This window comes from Pempheris klunzingeri, chromosome 4, assembly GCF_042242105.1.
Source record: "Pempheris klunzingeri isolate RE-2024b chromosome 4, fPemKlu1.hap1, whole genome shotgun sequence".
NCBI classification, from domain to species: Eukaryota; Metazoa; Chordata; class Actinopteri; order Acropomatiformes; family Pempheridae; genus Pempheris; species Pempheris klunzingeri.
This window is the reverse complement of record NC_092015.1, coordinates 21,149,381-21,165,286: the sequence shown is the minus strand read 5'-3', so window position 1 is coordinate 21,165,286 and position 15,906 is coordinate 21,149,381. Positions and strand designations below refer to the sequence as shown.

The 15,906-nt window shown below is 44.0% G+C and overlaps 1 protein-coding gene across 2 annotated transcripts; it reads right to left on the bottom strand.

Annotated features, from left to right (window-relative positions):
• Positions 1-1,036: 1,036 nt before the first annotated feature.
• slc6a4a (solute carrier family 6 member 4a) lies at positions 1,037-15,414 on the bottom strand. Of its 2 annotated transcripts, XM_070829461.1 has the most exons (15): positions 15,264-15,414; positions 13,106-13,166; positions 12,235-12,928; positions 10,743-10,877; positions 10,047-10,269; positions 8,051-8,189; positions 7,342-7,476; positions 7,098-7,201; positions 6,727-6,854; positions 6,410-6,522; positions 5,521-5,652; positions 4,963-5,062; positions 4,578-4,678; positions 4,200-4,367; positions 1,037-2,814 (listed from the first exon to the last, which is right to left on the bottom strand). In XM_070829461.1, exons 3-15 carry the CDS (start codon positions 12,707-12,709, stop codon positions 2,740-2,742), a joined length of 2,028 nt encoding a protein of 675 aa, XP_070685562.1. In that variant the 5' UTR covers positions 12,710-12,928; positions 13,106-13,166; positions 15,264-15,414; the 3' UTR covers positions 1,037-2,739. The 2 variants fall into 2 exon arrangements, with proteins under 2 accessions (XP_070685562.1, XP_070685563.1); XM_070829462.1 differs by lacking the exon at positions 13,106-13,166.
• Positions 15,415-15,906: the final 492 nt, after the last annotated feature.

Here is a 15,906-nt window from a genome sequence, read left to right as displayed (position 1 = left end):
AGTGCGATGCATCATTTGGCCTCTGCTGGAGCCTTTCATCGAGGTGACTCTCGCTTCACTCTGCTGTGTCGGTCTACTTTTACATCACTCGGCTCATAATGCAGACAGAACACGCTTTTTCCTAAATGAGACCGCCGTAATTGTTTTCACATGTTTATCGCTGATAAAAACATAGCGTTCCAGATGCTGTCCCGTCTCACTCGAGCTGCGTGCTAAATCAGAGCTGGCAGCTCATTATGCAGTCGCTCAGAGAGGCTTATAGAGTTGTTACCTCTATAAACACACTGTCAGGAAGCAGCGACACACTGAGAAAACCTCACAACGGGCCCCACGGTGCCCACTTGATACAGCATTGCCAGTTGCCACACGTAGGCCGCTGTTTTAGTAGTTTCGATCTGGCGGTGCTGTAGCTGTTGTATTGAAAAGCATTCAGTCCGGCATGTTTTGGTGGATTTTGCTGCAGATCATCCAGCAGATTCAGTTAATTTCTGTCTTGTTGCTGCAGCACCAAACCCCCGAACCTACGGCATATCGCTCAGCAGTCGTGGTGTGCAGCCATGTTGATAGTTTTAGATTTATTTTCTGAGGTTTTGAAAGAGGAAGTAAAAAGAATGAAAGAACATTATTGCATGAGCAGATTCTACTTGGGGTAACGGGCAAATCAGTTGAACTAACCCTTTAAAAAGCTGTAGCCCTGAGTAGGTGTCCTCTGTCACATAATTACTGAGAATCTCAAATGTTTGAGACAAATTACTTGCAATTTTTTGATTCTTATATATTCACGGTGCTTGTTTTAATTATTTAAGATAAAATACTAATAATTAGTCAAGATAAAATACTTTTCACAAAATTAATATTCCCTTCATCCAAACTTTTCGGATCCTTCATGGTGTCCCATGTCTATCTGTGTTTACTTAACTTCCATGATGTTCATCATGGAAGTTCATGTTTCTAGATGAATGAAAAAAAAATGCGGTGATCTTTTAAAGAATCAAATAAAAAAGAAACCAAAGTTGACAGGTCATTTCTTTCCATATATCTTTATTATCTGTTATTTCCCATATATTTATATATCTTTATTCTATACAGGTGTATTTCTCAATACAGTCTTTTATTGACATACACAGATCTTACATAAGCTTGAGAGGTACGAGAGATAGAGAGGCAACAGGGAGTTTACTTCCTTCATAAGATATTTTGGCAGTTAACAAGACAACAGGAGATCACATTACAGACACACACACACACACACACACACACACCCTCCCTCACACACACACACACACATACACACTTGAAGTACAGTATACACACACATCACGGCATGCACACATAAAGGGGCCGAACACCTCTAGTCCTTTTTTTTTTTGCACAACCACCCATATGTGCACCAACACACTAATCAAGGTGCACACACACAATCTCACACACACACACACATGCATGCATGCATTCAGAGAGGAGACAGATAGATTACACCGATACCAGACTGACTAGTAAATACACATGATGTACAGTACTCGCCATATTTTAAGTCCTGCTCCTACATACACTCTCACCAACACACACACACACGCACGCACACACACAGGCACATGTGTAGACACACACACACACAAACACACTATTTTTTGGTAAAAAGTAAAGAGCAGAAACGCTGATTTTCAGACTATGCCAGTGACAATGTTATTAGCTCTGATCCATATTTGGTTTCTATTACTGACAGTGATGCTATATGATAACAGAGTGCAGAATGTCGCCGTGATGAAACAAGGACCATCAGCACTAAGTCATGTTGTGTTTGTGTCATACTGACAAGTGGGAGGTCAAAATGACAGCAGTGATACATTATAAAATAAATACACATATTGCAGTTATAGAATGATACACTTGGTTGGTTCTGTCTGTGATCTGTTTTTCCACTAGACATTATAACAGTCTGTCTTTTTTCACATACACACATACACACACACACACACACACACACACACACACACTCACACCACTACCAGACAGTGCTTCACAGTGTAAGGAACGCATTGCAAATCTGTCGTTCGTTCAAGATGCCACCAAATGAACACAGACTGACAGTCAACACAACGTAACGCCAATTACAATATTGAAACGTCTTTAGAAATATGAACAGAACAAATATCATATATATTTGGCTTCAGTAACAGAAGTAAAAAAATACCTGAATTTTGCTACATATAAGAATGCATAACTTAACGGCATAATATGCAAATACAACCATGATCTGTGAGAGAGGATTGAGATGTAACTAACTTGTTTTCTCTTTTTGTTAATGTGCAGTATCTCCAGATTATTGTCTACGTGAACATAGATTTTATATGATTGTATAAAATATTTGTTACAACTGTATAACCTGAAGAAAGGTCAGTCACTGAATGTCCTAGGTGACACTTGTGAGTGGAAAAACAGAGAGACCATGTTTGATGCTGAAGCTGAAACTAAGCTCTGGGCTTTGCAAGTAACACCAGAGAACTCCTTCAAAGCTAAACCGGCATAAGGAACCAAACTAAACCAAGCGCAACCACCACAGCCTGGCTTCACCTCTACGTCTGCGTCTTGGCATGAAACAGCTAAAAAACAATGATAAGGGATGTGTGAAACGAGGCAAAGACGGTGAAAGGTAGCCCCCTTGTCCTGTAGTTTAGCAGTTTGTCCAGAAGAGGGCCCTCTATGTAGCTAGAGCGGCACCTTTTGGTCAGGGTTTGGTCAGACTGCGTTGGTGACAATGAAGTTTCTGTGCTGCTCACTGCTGGGCTCTGGAGTGATGCTCTTCAGCAGACGCTGTGAAGAAAGATAAGGGATAGAGTCAGAAAATGAAGCTGATATAGACCCTACTTAACCTGGAAACTGACGAGGATTAAACGAGAGAGCAGGCGTCATTATTATTATGCCCATGACATTATTTCAGTGGGTTCTGATTGACATGTCTGCATTACAGACCAAAGCCTTAATCCCTTTGAAGAGCTATGAACTTAAATTAAATATTCAAGGACTAATGTAGTCAAGTTTATTTAACTGGTGCTGAATTTCTATGGTATGCATTGTTTTAGTAGGAGACCAAAAACATGGCATTTCTATAGATTATAGGTACTATTTCATAGTAGTTTGACCCAAGAACTAGTGAATTTTTTGCTTGACAACATGACTTAAATGAGAAATCAATTATCAAAACTGTTACAGATTACATTTTTTGATGATCGACTGTTCCTTTTAGGCCTAATCTGAAACACACCTGACTTGCTCAAAACATTGTTTGCCTCAGAATCGGGAGGAATGACACGGGTATCCACGCCTGTAGTGAGTTCACAGGGCAGCGAACAAACATTACAGATGGCAAACACACACTCTGCAACGCTTTGACGTCACTCGGCCTCGTCTGTCCCCACGAGTTACACTCACCTGCACACAAAAACACTCCTGTGTGTTGACAGTGTGTCTGTTTCATTGTGTGCCCTGGCAGCACTGTCAATACTGGACAACAGCCAGAGGAGGTCTGTCTACTGGCCTCTTTGATGTCCGCCTACCTTCTGTCAGCTCTAACAAGATGATAATAATAATAATAATAATGATGATAACATACAGACATTTTGTATTTGTATTTATTATGTAAATAATTAAAGCTTAGCTTAGAAATAACAAGACATCTCAAACCTGTCTTACATTTAATCTGTGTTGCTGGTTTGGCTACACTAAAGTGGCACAAGCCTGCTCTCCTGTAGCTTTAGCCTTCATCTTCAAATCTTGCAGCATGACAGCCGAGACATGCGCTGCAGAATGTGGACGTGTGCGTGCGTGTGTGTGTGTGTGTGTGTGTGTGTGTCTTTATGAGAGGCGAGTGTTACGTGTGTGTCATCAGGTAATGCCCTGTATGCACGTGCGTATTATGGGGCCTGGAAGTTGTCATGGATTTTTTTTTTCTTCCCGCTAATCTCTGGCCTGCGCTGCCTCCGTGCTCCTTTGATCTGATCTGATCTCCAGTCATGTGCTCACTGCAGAGGGCAGACCCTGACAGTGCATGGAAAGGAAAGTGAGGCAATCCCTGTCCTTGGAGAGGTGTCAGTAAGAGAACAAAGGACCGAGCAAGAGGACATGTGGGAAACCATATAAGCAAACACGCTTGACATCGAATGCAAAATAAGAAAAAGGAGAAGAAATGTTGAAAGGACCTGTTTGAATGTGCCCTTGGCATTGAGCAAGTGGTAGACCATATAAGCAGGCACGCAGATGAATGAGGACACGCCGATGCAGTAGCCCAGAACAGTGGTCCATGGTGGGTACTGGTAGTCAAACAACCTGACCTCTGGAGGGAAGGCCAGGAAACTGATGATAATGAACTGGGCACAGGAACAAAAGCAGAGGTCAGATATAATGAGGACCAAACATCAGGATAAAGGTGACAAAACTATTCTGAATAAGACAACGACAGCAGCTTAAACTCCTGTACTGTATCTTCACGTGTGCGCTCTCTAATTAGCACTTTCCTGCATTTGACACAACTAATCACCCTTGTAAGAGTGTGTGCAGATAGTGTACATGAGCCTCACCAGCAGAAAGCAGGGGCAGATGGCCACCCAGCAGACCCTCCAGAAACAACCCGGGTAGAAACCAAGCATGAGCTGGATGTCATTACAGAAACGGTTGGTGCCTGGACACACACACACACACACACACACACAATCACTACAAAGTCCCAGAGATCAGGAGTGCATCTTTGTGTTTTCTCTTATGTGTCTGTGGCTAAAACAACACACACAAAGAGAAAACAGACAAAAAGCTGAGAGGATTACAGTATCGCATTAAGTCGCCGCCACAGTTCACCATCTGCGCTCAAAAAAGAAACGCTGACACAGTCACTTTGCTGTCATTCAGAATAAGATCGCCATCATCATCATCATCATCATCAGCACGACCAGCATCGCTCAAACTCACCGTAGAACCAGGAAACAGCGATGACTTCGAGCAGGACCACGGTGATGACCGCAGGGCCCGTAGCGTACTCCTCAAACAGCTTCACCACAAACGCCCCTCCCTGACGCAGGAGACAAGACGTGGGACAGAGAGAGGAGGAATGTCTGTAAAGCTCTTTACAAATTCCTCTTATGCAAGAGGCTTTAGCTAGAAAGTCTGAGACAATTATTAGGGAAATTTGTTGGGGGGGGGGGCGCGTTTCCTTCGAGACATATGTTGGTCACCATCTTATTATAAAGAGGGTTGGAAACAAACAGATGCCTGCCTAGAGGCGGCTCTAATCTGATTTCAGCTGATTGTTAACTGCACTCCGTCACAATACCTAAAATACAGCAGTAACATTAATATATTTGAGCAATATGAGCTACTTTATTGGTCTTTATTGGCCTTGAATACATGTTTAATTGCAGGTGGGATAAACAATTGACTTTATCAGAGGTATTTTTAAATGGGAACTCATTGAGGGTGATGCTTTTATGACAACAGCAACCTAGTATGCAATGTGGCTATTTCACTTACATATGTGAGTGTGGAGAGAGCCCCGAGGTAGCAGACACAAACCAGGCCGAAGACAAACCACTCTCGTCTCTTAACGAGGACATGAGGGAACTCATCTAGCATCGCTGTGATCACCCCCTCCAACCCTGCAAACTGGAGAGGGGGACACCGGGGGAGGGAGGGGGAGAAGAAATAAGCAGAGAAGAATGAAAAAAAAAAAAAAAAAGGAGGCAGAAGATGGAGAAAGCTGATACAGACGTATAACTCTCAGCTGAGATCTTTAAGAATCTAAATATCAAGTGTTATCGTGATGCTGCTTTTAGCCAATCAGACAAGCAGCAGCAGATGTCTTGTGTACCACAACTGTTGCACGATGACAAAAAAAAATCCAATCCGACATGACTCCAGGTATACAGCTATGTTTTGCAGTAATATCCTCAGTCATAAAATGGAGGAGCAAAGCAACCCCCGATGCTGATTCTACACTGATTATCAGTACGCGATAAGAGCCTTACGGGTCTCTCCAGCTGGCTGCCTTCGAAGCCGATAAACACAGGCTCGTGGAGACAAGATCACCACACAACAGTGATATGAAAGTCCTATCACATTGTTTTCGTTTGTTTGACTCTTATCCAAAATGAAGCAGAGAGGACAAATAATACCCGACACCTTTATGGAGCAACGAGCACAACAGGCAAACACAAGTCAAACAGACCAAGGCGTTTGGCAAATAGGAAACCTCTGTTTCTAGGTTTTGAGAGAGCGCACGCAAGAGCGGGGACCTGGGCAACAAGAGAATCAGGCGGTGAACAGCAATGAGAGCATGTGAGGATACAACAGCATTTAGCAAACAGAGCACTGACCCGCGTGTCTTAGCTTTTGCACTGAAATGAGTAATCAGCAAACTAACCGTGCTGTCCAGACCCAACATAATGATCATGAGGAAGAAGATGATGGAGAAGAAAGTAGCAGCAGGCATATTCGCTATGGCTTCTGCATAAATGATGAACAGCAGACTAGGGCCTGGAGAGGGCAAAAAGAGGCAGGTTAAAAACAGATTTTGATGAATTCATCCTTTATTTTGTAGTCCTAAAGCTAAAGATGTTGCGCAGCAGGCGCTTCGTTCAACAAGTTTCAGGAAATTCAATCTTGGGTGCGCGTTTCGTGAACGTGAGACCGACTAAACAGAAGGATTGTGTTTGGGACTGCGTTGGCGTGTTGTCCTACCGGCATCCTTCGCCACCGCATCCACGTCCTGCTGCCTCATCTCAGCCATGTAGCCCAGCACGGTGAAGATGACGAAGCCAGACAGGAAGCTCGTGAGACAGTTCACAGAGCTGGTGACCAAAGCATCTCTGAGATGGAGAAAGGAGAGGTTTGAATGGTTAAAGGGAATGTCTGTAAAACATTTAATCTTTGAGAATCATAGACTGTCAGGTTACGGTTCTACCTGACACAATTATTTCTAGATAAACATTTTCTATTAAAAGATTAAAACATTTAAAATTTCTGCAGCATTCTGGGAAGGAGCCCCTGAAGGAGAGTTTGGCTGGTTAAGCACGTAGGTTTCATTGTGGTACTATAAGAAAAATTCTCACTTGTAGCAGTTGTTGTGAAATGGGTTGTAGCTAGCAAAGGCAAGCAGCACGCCGAACCCCGGACCCAGTGAGAAGAAAATCTGAGCTGCTGCATCAATCCACACCTTGGAGAGTGCAGAGGGGTTGGTGATGGTGAATGTTGGACGTCAACACAAGTTTGGTTGTTAAAAGATAACAGCAGCATGGAAATGTCAAATGGAGACAAAAAATAGACACATTTGTTAGATTGCACCGACTGACTCACTGTAGTGCTGAGCAGTTTCTCCCAATCAGGTTTTAGATAGAAGACGACGCCCCTCCAGGCCCCTGGCAGAGTGGCCCCACGGATGAGCAGCACCAGAAGGACCAGATAGGGGAAGGTAGCAGTAACCCAAACTACCTAAAAGAGAAAAGAGGAAAAGCAACACAATTCATTTTCCCCTGAAACCGCAGCAGCACTCCCCAATGCTGCTAAACAGACTTTTATGTGTAAAATCAGTGGAATTCCCCTTTAAACTATATTCAGTGGCTCAATGTAAGGACAATATTGGATAAAACAGCTACAGTCGGGGTTTTAGAGACCACCACAAATGAAATCAGCCCTGTGAAACACAGTTAGGATGTTAGGTGAGCTATTGTGCTATACCGTGTTCTATGAAGCCATCACTCCCCATCCATCCCCTGATGTTCACCACGGTAAACAGGATGTATGGATGGGAACAAAATGTACAGCGTTTAAGCCTTGGAGGGCCAGAGGCCCGTCTGGTCTTTGCTGAGCTCTGAACCACAAACCTATTAACTTCAACTCCTTTCTAACTAACTTTTCTACCCGTGATGACAAACGATACAGAGGCTGAAGACATGGAGACAGGAGAACAGCCGCCTCTTTGGCTCCATCAGTCCATCCATCCATCCATCCATCCACACACTCTAACTGACACCCCCATCAGCCATGCAGGCGCCCCTCCAGATACCTTTCCAGACGTCTTGACTCCTTTCCAGACGCTGAAGTAGACGATGGTGAAGATGAGGAGCAGGCAGAGGGCCAGCTGCCAGCTGACAGAGCCCAGCTGGTGCAGACCTGGGGAGAGGTGGACCTGCAACACCTGGCGACTGCAGGGTGGAAACAGGGTGAGAGGAGGGGGCGGGGTGTTGGGGTTGAAGTGAGGTCGAAGGAGGCACAAAGACGTCAAGTGAAGAAACATACAGCGATAACAAGAAAAAAGGTTAAGATTGCATATGAGGAGGAGAGAACAGGAGATGGGGGGGGGGGGGGGGGGGAGTCGTGGAAATCAAGGAAGAGAGCAAGGGAGGAAAGGGGAGGTAAACAGACGGAGAAGAATGTGGAGAATAATAAGAAGTGACAGAGACGATAAGAGAAAGTGAGAATACAAAGATGAAACGAATGGAAGAGATGTCAGACATTTGGAAAGTCGAGAAAAAGGACGGAGACGTGTTGTGGAGAGGAAAAATGAGAAAGCAGGAAAACATCAGGAGGTAAGATAAGGTGGTGAGAAAGAGTAATAAACAGGAGAGAGGGGAAAACTATCGAAGTATAAACTTAAAGTCTGCGTTAAAATCTGAGAAGGACACAGTCTAATCCCCCGACACGTACACACACATACATCACACTGTGCACAGAGATTAAATGAGCAGTAATGAAAGTTCACATAAGGAGAACTTTGAGAGATACGAGGGGGGGGGGGGGCTTGGCTGACTTTATAGCAATTTTATGTCAATAAACAACATTTACACAAGCCGAGGTAAAAAACGCATGACAGGGCGAAAAAGGAGGAGGCTGAAATGAACAGTGGGGTTAACATCTGGTCACAGGTTAAGCACACAGAGCTCGGACGATAAAACAGAGACGTGATTTATGCTGAACAGGAAATTCTGGCGCCAGAGTGAGTTGGGGAATTTTGTTACTTTTAAACCTGCATTAGGAAAAGTCAACTACGGATAAACCCTGAATCTGTCTCAGTGGACGGACACGGACACGGTCTAGTGAGCGGCTGATAAGACTAAGAGCCGGTAGACTGCAGAGTCCCATGGCAGGCAAGAATAAGAAAGGCATTATTCTGACACGGCTCGGCTTTTTTTTACATTACAGCGAACAAAACTTGACTGAGTTGAGTTGATTTACTGTGAGTGCAGCAGGCCAAAAGTTGGTTGACACTTAATAATAATGATAATCTTAACATAAATAAGTTTAAAATCGTGTAAGTCTTTTTTTTTTTTTTTTAAATAAAAGAGCTTATTTATAATCAGGGGACTCAATTTGGTATAAAAATGTTCAATTCTGCTCCAAAGTTTTCTCACTACCTTCTCATCTATCTTTTTATCTTCCCATAATCCAAAAAGCCATCAAGCTTTCTCTCTCTCTTCTTATATCTTTCCTCTCGAGCCCCCACCCGAGCCCCCACCCCCCCCTGCTCCTTTAACTAAAGGGTTAGTTCATATCATGGCATACTAACTTAGAGTGAACTGTCCATTTAAGCACTACTTGTTGGCTGGTAAACAGAAGTGAAAACGGAATTTCATTTTTTAGCGACTGGACTGACCCTTGATTATCTGCACACTAACGCTGATATATTCTAAACTCTTCATGCTTTGCTATCAGTTTGTGTCCATGTGCCTCCATCAAACCACCTCTGATTGGCTGCTGGTAACACAGTAGGGCGAGTAGAGCAGAGTCAACGACAAAGTCTATCAAATAAAGCTTGTACATCCTCGCAAACAAGTGTTGTCTTTCCTAATTGAACTTGATTCTACCTAAATTCCTAAACTATTCCACAAGTGTTGAACTTCTCTGTGCACATCTTCTTTATCAGCACATCTCCCGGGGCTCTTAAAACACCAGAACCAACCCTGTAATCGCTCCCTGGAAGTCATCCTCCCTCCTTCCACTTGACGTCTCCCTCCTGCGTAGCTCTCCCCCTACGCCTCTACATCCGACTTACATGCACTTACGTATAGAACTCCTCGGCGGGGGAGGTGGAAGAGTTGGACCATGACACATTGTGGTCGGTGGACATGTAACGGTTGCAGTTGCCGGTGTTCCAGCTGTTGGTGCAGGTGGTCCAGGGCAGGGTGGCCCGGAATGACGACAGTAGGTAGTACAAGGCCCAGGCCATGATGGTGTTGTAGTAGAAGGCTATGTAGAGGGCGATGATGCAGATGGCAAAGCCGATCCCTGGGTGATAGTTGTTAAAACAAAAGAGTTAAGAAAAATTAGACTGAATGTGTTTAGCTTGACATCAGTCACTCGCTCAGACTTCAGTGGTGTTTTCAAGCTTATTCAAGTTGCCATTGGGTAAGTGGGTGACATTTCCTAACAACAATAATTTACATACTATCACATTTCTGAGCATCTGGCATTTGGCATGGAAATGTGACAATTTCCATTACAGAGAGTCAGTGCATCTCACTAGATGTACAAGAAGCTGGGGATGCTCTTCAAGGGAGCTGTACAGAGGGGGGACCAGGAGGTTAAATGAGCCGTCTCTCGGGCTCTGACGGCTCGCCACTGTCTGTCTCCGTCTTTTTTGTTCTCTTACTGCCAATTTTCCTGTTATTATAAGCGCCGTTCTCTCATGTTTTCCTCCTATCTCTCTCTCAATCCAAAAAGCTATTGCTATTAAGCCATTTCTCCATCTGCTCCGTTACCTTTGAAGATGGGGCAGATGTGTTTCCAGATGGAGATGCAGCCGCTGCGGTGGAACTGGCCGAGAGCCAGCTCCATGTAGAAGAGCGGGACGCCTCCAAACACCGCCATCAACAGGTAGGGCAGCAAAAAGGCACCTGGGCAGAGACGCAAGGGATGGAGGAAGTTTGGGGATGAGAGAGGGAGATTAAGGGTGGCCATTAGGAGAAGGAATCAAGTAAGGAGAGAGAGGGAGAAAAAATGTTGGGAGGATGAAATGGGGAAAGTAAGAGGGGAATAATTGGAAGAAAGAGAGAGTTATGGACGAACGCTAAAAAGTCAATTACACTCATGAGAACTGGTTCACACTCAATCTGTAATCTCAGTCGTCCTCTCAATGACTCCCAGCGAGCAAGAACCAAGAACATTAAGAAGCACTCTGTAAAAATCATTAAATATCTAAGTACCTTATCATTTACAGTACCGTAGTCCATTCAAAAACAACAGTGCATGCTTTCCCAGCTTCACATCACGCTGCATTTCATTTGTGGAAACACAGTAAGTGGGCAATTTTGTCGAAACTCTACAAAGACAAATCAGGGCTGCTGCAAAGTTGGCTTCATTATTGCGAAGTGAGGAAAGTATAAAAATGATGAAACACCGAGGAACTGAGAAGCTGCAGGACGCCAGATCCAACCTAACGTGCAGAGTTTGATAACACATCTCTTTCTCTTCTTACTTCCTTTCTTTCTTTCTGTTCTGTTCTGATTATCAACTTATTCTATGTGCATATGTGCATTTGTGTATGTGGGCGGGTCGCCGTGCGTCTCGCGTCTTTGTGACATGAAAGCGAAGATAAGGGTTGATTGAGCAGCTGCCTGGGAGACAGGTTATTAAGCAAGGAGAAAGAGACTGAAGGCGCTCTCATAAAAACCACAATTAATACTGTTGCCTCTATCAAGTGTCTCCCAGTCCCCATCTCTAGCTCGCTCTGTGAGACACACACAGAACACAGGAAATTGCAAAGATTTTATTATTGCAAATTCAATAAAAGTGGAAAGGGAGGCCCTGTTTGCTGCAAGGTGAGGACTGTGCACTGACAGAGCGCAGGCAGACTTTGTGAAAACACAAGCTTAACTTTCTGTACCTTAGATTGTGCAAGAAATGAGCTGAATCAAAAGCTATTCATAAACAAGTGTATTAACTGTAGCATTCCTTATAGGTGTACGCCCTTTTTTATTTATTTGTTTTGCAGATGGTCTCCCCATGTGCCAGCAACTTTAATGATGGAAATAGTTCCAGTGCAGTAAATTTGCAAATATCAGCTGCAACAAATATTGTGAATTATTGCTTTGACCCACAGTACACGCTGTGCTACAATTCAAACAAGAGCCTTTTCTTCTCTCCAATTTGAAATCCCGCTTACTCTCACATGGGATCTCCCGTCCGCTGATCCCCAACCCTCCCCGCCCCTTATCTCCCTCGCCCTCGCTCGAACACCTTTCGCCTCCTCACCTCCTCCATTTTGGTAGCAGATGTACGGGAAGCGCCAGACATTTCCCAGGTCCACAGCGTAGCCGATCACAGAGAGCAAGAAGTCCATCTTCTTGCTCCAGGTTTCTCTGGGCCTCTCCAAGCTGGTTTGCTGGACCACCAGAGTCCTGAGGCCTCCCAGCGGCGCAGAGGACCCGGAGCCTCCTCCTCCAGGCCCGGAGGCTGTACCTCCGGAGCAAGCAGCGTTCCCTGGTCCCTCCCTGGGGCTTTGAGGGGTGGATGTGGTGAAGCCATTGGACACCTGCTGTCCAGAGCCGGAGGTCAGGTTCTTGGGTCCTCTCTCTGCGAGACCATCGGCTAGCATCAATCTACCATTTTCCTGCTGCGTTCCCTCCTCTTCTCCCCCCACTTCCTCTCTCCCTTTATCCCCCTCTCCCTCATTCTCCCCTTTGTCCATTGTCAACATGCTCGTCATCATCATATCTTTTGTCTCCATTGGATCGTGCTGATGTTGGTGTTGGCGAGGCGGTTAGGGGTGGAGAGAGGTTCTGAGTGACAATGAAGGGAATGTGGCACTGCTGTCTGATATGGTGCCCATTAGGGGAACAGAAGGGTTAGGAGACTGAGGGAACGCTGCAGTGACGGTGTAGGACAGATTTGGCAAAAAACGGGATTGTCCTTCTTGGACAGGTGAAGGAGATGGGGACCAGGAGAGCTGAAAGAGGAGAAAGGGGCCAGAATGAGGGGAGGTGTGTGTGTTCGCGAGAGAGGACTGAAATGTGTAAGAGTCTGTTGAGCAAGAGGGAATAAGAGCAGGCAGCAAGGACAGACAGAGGAGGGTACACGAGAAGAGAGATGTGTTTGAACAGGATGTGGCCAGCAGAAAAGTTACAAGAATCTTGGATCTTCTCCACAAATTGTTCGTCTTCTGAGACACTCGGTGATGGGGCAAACTGCAACACACACAGGAAATATCCACAGATAAGTCACAGGAAATAGCTAAGAAACAGCTCCAAATGACTCGGACTAAGACATGATATAGAAAAGCGAAAATGAATCTGAGTCTGTCTTTCATAAGCGCCTGAACTATGACAACAAAATACGCCCTCAGTGGTGCAAATTGAGGGGATTGTGCCGGGGCATGCCGATTTACTTAGCTTTTCCTCATGTTTCTCATTTCACGCTATCTCTTAGTTGCATAACCTGTTTCAAAGCTTATCTGATCAAAGCTGAATAATGGGGAGAAATTAGGGAATATACGCAGGCACCAGGCGCATTTTTGCAGGCAGGAAACATGACACGAAACCTCGAAAAATAAAAAAACAGAAGTGGACATGTTGACATTGTGGTCAAAAAGAGCTCTTTTTGCTACCAAGAGCAATATGACTTAATATAGATAATATAAATCTCATTTGTTTATCTGATTTGCCCATTTTTGTGTGTTTTGTGTGCATGACATGCACTAATTAGACCGGTTAGTAAAAAAAAAAACAATTTTTATTAATTAATTTAAATCGCGGCTTGAAAACTAGCTTACTGCCGTTTGATAATGAGTTCAAACAAAGTTCCCTACAATATTCATTTGACTATATTCAGTACGTATGAGTACAATTCAGATGTTTTAGCTGAATGCAGAAGAATTACCTCCTTTTTTCCCCTTAATTAAAAATGCTACATCTTAATTACTGTACAAAATATGTAAATGCTATTCAAACACATGACTTCTGTGAAATTGTGTACAGATCACTGCATGAAGTCTAAGTGGGGAGCCATGAATACACAGCTTTTGTCTGTTTTATTCAGAAGGTAAAAGAAGTAAAGTAGACACAGCAGAATATACTAAGTGTTCCTCAGCGGCTTCTTTAAACACTAAAATGAATTCTAAACTTTGAAAGGAGGCTACTGTACATAAGTCTTGAACACTGACAACGCATTTCACTGACAGGACAATATAGTCATTCAATTTCCAGCAGAAATCTCACTCACACTCAAACGGGTCAAACTGAGAGAGCCGTTTACAAGTAGATTATGTTGTTTGTAGTGTTAGCTCAATTAGTAATGAATGCCAGAATGTAGGAAGACTCAATTTACGTGGAATGCCATTATCTTAATTAAGAACGAGTGTCCAGCACTTTTACACGGCACGACATTCGCTCCACACTAACAGCTGACCAAGATCCTGTCGCGTACCTGGACTCTGACGAAGAAAAGAAACACTTAACCTTTCGTTCAACACCAACTTTGTTTTTTTTTTCCATATAAACCACACGTTAATTTCCTGATGAAAGAAATGATAAGTTGTTCCTCACAACCATCTGAATCCTCAAGACTGACAAAAGTACAGTCCACTCCTTCTGGAACCGTTTAAGACTTAAAGAAATGAGAATAAACAGATATGTTCTAATCTAATTTAACACAAAAATGATGTGACAGAAAAATATTACCCTCTTGACTACACTTTACACACGGATCCCCACAGAACAAACAGTGTATCAGCTGTCGGTCACTGCCTAACAATAGAAGGTCAAGAAAAACAAACACCGGTAAATGGATTGATGAAATACTAAATCTGACCTGCGTGTGCAGACGCACTTAATCGCTGTTTGAAAAAAGACAGAAGAAACATACATACATAATTCAAATAAAGTTTGAAAACTGTTTTTTCCATGATGCATTATTCAAAAACCCACTCTACAGAATGAGCCTGCGGTATAAAGTTTAAAGTCACTGCATATCAAACATGATTCCTCTTGATCTTTTAGCGCTCCACAGAGAAAACTTCAATAAAGAAAAAGGAGACAGTAACATCAAGATCCAAGCAAAGACAGACTGAGAGAGGACACGCAAGGAAGAAGTCAAGGAGCCGAGATAAAACAACCCAAATTAAAAATGTAGACGCTCGGCTGATCTATCTCTTATCTCAAGAAAACTCTGCTTAAACTTTAGACAAACCATCAGTCACCCCAGTGACAGTTTGGAGGTAAATACACCAAAATGAACAGCAAAGACAACCAGTGGTTTAGTATCCCAGCTCACATCCCATACGTTACCTTAAGAGATGGCACAAATGAGCGGCGGCAACTTCTACCCAAAACCTAAAGAATCCCGTGGTACTGCAAAAACTTGCCAGAGAAACAGCGTGCACTAGCACATCAGGACACTGTGTTTGCCCATTGAGCTCTCAAACCTCTCTCATTTCTCTCTCTCTCCCTCTCCCTCCCTTGTTGTCCCTCTCTCACTGACTTGCAGCCGCACACACTTCCACACATGCCGCGTTTCAGAGACGCACAGCGGCGCAGAGATGGATGCATGGATGCATGCGCTCAGACAGAGGATAATGAAGACACATTAGGCGAGCACGGACATGCACACTTTGAAGCTTGGTTTGATGCATACAATGGCCACACAAACAGCAATAATGAACTCAACACAGTATGGTCATGGCAGAACTATCATCAAGGCACACACATACACGCACACACACACACTCACACATACACACACACACTCACTCACGCACACACACACTCACTCACGCACACACACACACACACACACACAGTGCAGACAGGGGAAGTCCTACCCTTGAGTAGCTGTAAGGCAATGTGGGGCTACTCGCTACCGTCTGTCTTGCACACACACACACACACACACACACACACACACACACACACACATTCATGGTAAAGCCAT